This window comes from Neovison vison, chromosome 12 (genome assembly GCF_020171115.1).
Source record: "Neovison vison isolate M4711 chromosome 12, ASM_NN_V1, whole genome shotgun sequence".
NCBI lineage: Eukaryota > Metazoa > Chordata > Mammalia > Carnivora > Mustelidae > Neogale > Neogale vison.
In genome coordinates this window covers 131,425,912-131,431,911 of record NC_058102.1, presented here as the reverse complement: position 1 = coordinate 131,431,911, position 6,000 = coordinate 131,425,912, and the positions used below count along the sequence as shown (strand labels likewise).

Genomic DNA, 6,000 nt, shown 5'->3' with positions numbered 1-6,000 from the left:
AGAGTATTTTTTCAGATGCAACTCTCTGTTGAATGATGAGCTTCAAAGTTAACGGAGTGAGAGTCTAGTAGCACTGAACAAAATCTGAAAGCCTAAGAGCTCAGCCCATCAAGCATCACCCACTTTAGCTGTTAAAGGAACCCAGGTGCCCTTCCGCTGGACTCAGTTTCCCTCCAATGTACCAAGGAGGCGGGTGGGTATTTGCTGGGTCTCAGCGTTATGGCTGAGCCGTGCTGAGTTTTTCCTCACCTGGGGGACATGCCTTCGTGATGACATGGGCTGCAACTGACCGTCCCCTGTGTATCCTCGCCAGCGCTCTGGCACGTTTGAGGGTAAACTGAGGACAGGAGCTACCACCCATGGCTAGCTGCTTACAAAGAAGTCTCAGCTTGTCCGTACAGAGGAGCAAATAAACTCGCACGCGCCAGCTGGCTGCGGGATGTATTTTCACATAATGCAGCTGCTGAGCTGTGATGGGCATGGCTGACGTGCTGGCACTTTCTATGCCTAAAAACGCTAAGATGACTTTCCGGAGACCTGCGATAACAATTCACATAATGAGAAGAGACAGAATATGCTGATTCTGAGGAAGCCATTGCAGCTCTGGACACGTGCTAAAGTAATAACAGTTTAGCCTTTACATCAAACCCAGTTAAATATTTGGGGGCAAAAAAAACAGTAATAGGCAGCTTCCTGGGACTGTTCTTTGTGATTCCGAATCTCGGTGTTATTTTCCCTAAGTGCTCTTCCCATTTTTCAAACGAACACACAGAGTGTCACGTTAGCTCCCATATGTCCCTGTACACCAATGGTATTTTTTTTTAAACGGAGAACTCCAAAAGCTCGTAGTGACAAAGATGGTTTATTTCTAATTTACTTCTACCGGGAATTAAAAAAGGAAAAAAGTAATACAAGCCCCTCTGGTCAGTGAGGGTGGAAACTCTGTCCCCAGGTTTGCTTTCTGGTCGACAAACCTTGGGTGAGCCGCAGAGACAAGGGTCAGCAGGTTACGAAGGCGCCACTCTTGGAAATGCATGTACCAGGAGCTCATCATGACTCAGAAAAGCAGGGCTTTCCGAAAACCAGTTCATGTCCGATTACACGTCACTGACAACGTCCTCAAAACTCAAACCATTTAACTCGGCGATAATTAACGTTTATTCTCCAATTAGGAAGTAGTTTGAGGGACACGGTACAAAAAAATAATAAGCATGCAGCCCTTTATTTAGTTTTGCAAAGTCTCTGCTTATAGTTCTGTATATTACATGACTGTGTTATACAAATACATTTATTTACAAAAAAACACTCTAGCTGTGCAAACTTGTTGCTTTTTAAAAATGTACGGGGAGCCCCCATTTCTGCCCATCCCGAGATAAAGTTTTAAAGCATGCATAAAAATTAACTTTGGTGTGGGAAAACTACTCTGTGCTGTCACATACAGTATTTCTGATGTCTATTTATATATGTACAAAAGTTGATCAGTTGACAGAACCGTACAGAAGTGTACATGTTAAAATTCACAATGTAATAGTGTGGGTTACCAGGTCTCTGAAAGCAAAGGAAGGGGTTCGATACTGCAAAGAAACCGGCTAGAGAATCCCAATATGTTGAATAAAAAAAAAAAAAAGAAAAAAAGAAAAAAAAAAAAGGAAAAGAAAAGAAAGAAAAGCAAAGAAAGCTAGCTTGCTTGGGCTGCAAATTATCATACGTAATTTTCATGGCTGTGCAACAGGTTGATAAACTGCCTTCGACACTCGCCTCGGGGCTGGCTTGTGTCGAAGTTCACGGCTACTGTCTAGCACACTACTTTCACAGGTACAATGTTATAGTATCAAAATGTTTTTGGCAAAAAGGATCTTGAAAGGAACCATGAAGTTCTGACAAAAATAGAAATCTGTAATAAAGCTAAATAACACTAAAATAAAAGGAAATATTATAGTATCTGTTTTACAATTTGTATAGTCACACTTGTGTATTTCTCTGTTCGTGTCTAGTCTCCGTAATGAAAAATATTTTTGTACAAAACATACTAAAATTCTGGAATCATACATGTTTTACATGCTGAATACCTTTCCCCCTCCCCCCATCTCACACGCTCACTTCTCTCCTGCCAGCCACTCTCTCTGTAACACATGCTTACTTCATGTAACAGATATCGAATATAGACAGTAAACACTATGTAATTACAACAGCAACAAAGTAAAAAAAAAAAAAAGAACGAACAAGCTTTACCGAGATCTAGTCGTCCAGTATTTAGCACATACTTAGCATGAAGCCCCATAGAGTATAGCAATATGGTACATTCTCTTGTGAAAACAGTTGTTGAAGACTGTTGGGAAAAAAAAAAAATTCTTTTTCTTTTCTTTTCTTTTCTTTTTTTTTTTTTTAATGCAACTCCGACTTGTGCCTAATAGGATTTGGCCTTTAAGAGGTTTCTTTTGCTGTGGATGGGGTGGCTTTGCTGGAACTTCCATTCTGTGCCTTGTAGCTGGTGAGGCCAGGAGTGTGGATGGTTCGGACGCCCTTGGCACCTTGACTCAGTAAAGTGGGGGAGGCGGGGGAGGGCGGGGAGGAGGAGGACGGGGGAGCGGCTGCTCGGCCGTTTTGAGTCTGCAGTGAGAATGAGAGATGGTGGCCTTTACCTGCGTGCGTGGGGCTCTGAAACTTTAAGGAGCCATTAGAGACAGAGGGGATGAGGGAGGCAGAGGGAGCGGATCGTCCTGTCTGGGGGCTGAGAGGGTTAGAAGTAGCCGGTGGCTTAGCGGTAGGTGGGACAGGCAAGTTAGAGCTGTCACCACCAGAAGAGGGCACAGAACTGCTTTTCCCAGAGCTGGGAGAAAGGGCTGGAATCCTAGAAGCAGGTAAGGAGGGGCAAGGAGGCTTACAGTCCCCACCAGCTTTCTTAACACTTCCATTAGCCTGTGAATAAAGATGGCGGGAGACAGTTTGTCAGAAAGCTCGTAACACGATCGATGCCCAGGGTCTGGCAACACAGCCCTTCCGAGAACCATTCAGTACCAGAAACCAAACCACACCAAACCAGTTCAAGGCCTGAGCTAAGTCCTGTCGTGCTGTACTGAACCTGGCAGAAACCCCCAGAGGACGGAGCGCAGGACGTGCGGCAGAGGAGAAGAGGGAAGAACAGGTGTCGGTGAGAACAGGCACATCCAGCATCCCACGCCCGTCCCGGTGCCAGGCTGGCCATGCGTCTGGGGGGGGGGGCGGTTACTGGGGTGAGGGCGGGGCGGGGCCATCGTGACGGACAGTTAATGTGCCTCCCGTGCAATGCGGTCAGCATCTACGTTAGTACTGGTGACTTTCAGGGCAGCTCAAGGACAGCTCTGTCTCGCTTTCCCGACACGGTCTGATGAACCACTACCTTCACCAGAGAAAAGCCAAGGAGCCTGGCACCTTGTGTTAACGGTTAAACTTTGGAGTCACAAAGTAAAAGGTGTTTTACTGCAAGCATGCAAAAGCGTGGTGGAGAGTTTAACAAAGGTTTTTAAAAAAAAATTTTTTTTAAGACTTTCTTCATGCCCCAGATCCAGGATGTCTATGTAAACCATATCTTACAAAGAAAACACAGTATTTGGTATAAACTAAGTCAGCGACTTGCTTCTTAACCGCAATAGCGTCCATCCAAAATTGGGTTTTTTTAAGGTAAAACTACCTGACGATACTGGCGGGGATCCTGCAGTTTGGACGGCTTGCCAGGCTTGTCCAGGCTTCCGGGTCTGCCCTTGGAGCTCATGGGGACTGGCATCCTGCTCGTCTGCGGGGTCCCAGCGGAGCCCTGGGGGGAGGAGCGGCGGGAGGGGAAGAGAAGGAGAAGCACGTGAGTGGGTTATTGCGAGGCTCTCCTGCCGGGTGCAGAGAAGGTCAACGTGAGAAGCCACAGCCCTACATGCAGGACAGATCGAGGAGACGGACATCAGGAGACATCACTGGGGTTAATTTGAAGAATCAAACAGAAGAAACTGCTCCACTACTGATCAAACGGATTTTAATGTGAGTATCAGAGCAATCATTTCAACAGCAAATGACCGACCCAGCGTCCTTGCGTTTACCCAACACCAATCAGCAACAGAGGTAAAAAAGAGAATCGATTAGCTGTTAGACACCTAGTCGTTGTTGTTCTGAAGGTGAGGGAGAAAGTGTGAGTGAAAGGGATCGTGGCCAACAGACAAAAAAAAAAACCCCAAAAAACAAAAAAACCCACAATGAGCCACCTGAAAGGAAGCAAGTCAATCACAAGACACCTGTTGCTAATGGTGATTATGGCAGATGTAAGAAAGCAGCTGGGTCTTTCCACTCTCCATCAGACCAAGATACCTTACGTGAAGCTGAAGGTACGGACGCGGGGGGCTCTGGGGCAGTGGGAGCTTCCTCCAGAACTAGCAGGGAGCGGGGAGAGGCCTCTGGGGCTCTGTGGGGCGAGCTTGCCACAGAATCTCTGTTGGAAGAGCACGAAGTATCAACTAGGGCTTTTGGACTCATTTCACTGATGGTGGTTTCAAGCTGTTTGATGGTCTGCTCCAGGCTGTCCAGCGTCCTGTAGGTATTTTTTCTAATTTCATCAGTCCTGGAAATCAGAGCTGTGCTCTCTGGACCGGGCAGCTCTTGTCTCCTAGGCGTGCTTCTGGGCATGTCTTCAGGTTGGGACCGAGTAATTTCAAATCGCTTGGCTTCCTTGTGCTGCTTCAAGGTGCCGTCCTCCTCCTCCTCCTCGTAGACCACCACTTGCAAGGTCTTCTTCCCCGTTTTGGTTCCCGTGCGAATCGCCTGAGTGAGAGCCGCCAGTTGCTTTTTAGGGAACTTGAACTTGAACTTCTTCTTGGGGTTTTCAAACTGGTCTTCTGTCCCGTCGCCCTTGCTATCTGAACTTGGAGACTCAGTTTGGCCCAACTTGCCCCGCTCCCTTTTATTCATTTCCTGTCCTGATGTGTCGGCCTCGGCCGACGGGCTGTGTGGCTGTTGCTCCCAGTCAGCCTGCCGTGCCCGTCTGGGGCTGCCGGAGGCCACCTCCTTGGGGAACTTTCCAGACGTATTGTTCTGGACGGCTGGGTCTCCATTTTCCTCCTCTTCCTCCTCCTCTATCTTCTCCTCCATCATCATTCTCTCTAACTCCTCATCACACTCCTCGAATATGGTCGAAAGTCTCTTATACGCGGACCGGATGTCCATGGGTTCGTCGAAAATGATGATAACTGGTTTCTTGTCCAGGCACACGACCGGCTCTTCATTTTCACTTCCTCCTCGTTGGGAGGCGGTCTCTTTTTTGGCGTCAATATTAACCGTCTGTACATCTTCCCCCTTTCGGCTCACTATGTCTCGGACCTCCCCACTGGAGAGCACCTGGACCGCGGTTTTGGTAATCATGAAGGCAATGTTGTCAGGGGTCACATTTTCCTCCGTGGGAGAACTTGGGGTCGACTCCCCGTCCTCGCCGGGGTTCACATTCGCATGCCGCGCGCCCCTGGGTCTCAGGACGACCTGGCTGAACTCTGTCATGGGAACCTCTTGATCATGACTTTTGACATCACACGGGCTCAATTCAGTTGACCTAGTGGGAGAGGGAAGGTCACACCTATCGGTATTTTCTGGTCCTTCTAGACCCATCTCCTTTGTCTTTCCGTAACTCATCTTCTGATGCTCCGTGTCAGAGACGGGGTATTGAGGTCCCGAGCCCTTAGGTCCTCTGTTTATTACAACTTCCGATGGACGAGTGTTAGGGTGGCTGGAGTTGACTTTAGATGCATTTTTCTGGGAATAGTTTCTACTATCTCCAAATAAACTCTTGTTGGGCATGGAATTTTCCTTCTTTAGGATGTCTCTTTTGTACTCTGAGGTTCTGGATGCATCAAAAATACCATCCCCCACTGCCATTTCCCACTTAGGGTGACCAAGAGCTCCTAGAGGCCTTGTGGTAACCTGAGAGGGACAGTGGAGGAGGGAAACCACACACATTAATCAGAAACGGATCCACAAAAGAAGGTAATT

General features: G+C 47.6%; 1 protein-coding gene across 13 annotated transcripts in view; it reads right to left on the bottom strand.

The window, feature by feature from the left end:
• Positions 1-843: 843 nt before the first annotated feature.
• The window catches only part of KIAA1217 (KIAA1217 ortholog), a 682,726-nt gene continuing 677,569 nt past the window's right edge, over positions 844-6,000 (bottom strand). For 9 of the 13 annotated variants that reach the window (XM_044226903.1, XM_044226902.1, XM_044226897.1 and 6 more), the window contains 3 exons: positions 4,333-5,931; positions 3,671-3,793; positions 844-2,919 (listed from right to left, as the gene is read on the bottom strand). In XM_044226903.1, coding sequence (XP_044082838.1) covers positions 2,425-2,919; positions 3,671-3,793; positions 4,333-5,931 — 2,217 coding nt within the window. In that variant the 3' untranslated portion in view covers positions 844-2,424. Of the gene's footprint in view, positions 3,794-4,332; positions 5,932-6,000 lie in introns of all 13 variants that reach the window. The other 4 variants (XM_044226907.1, XM_044226908.1, XM_044226906.1 and 1 more) reach the window with 2 other exon arrangements.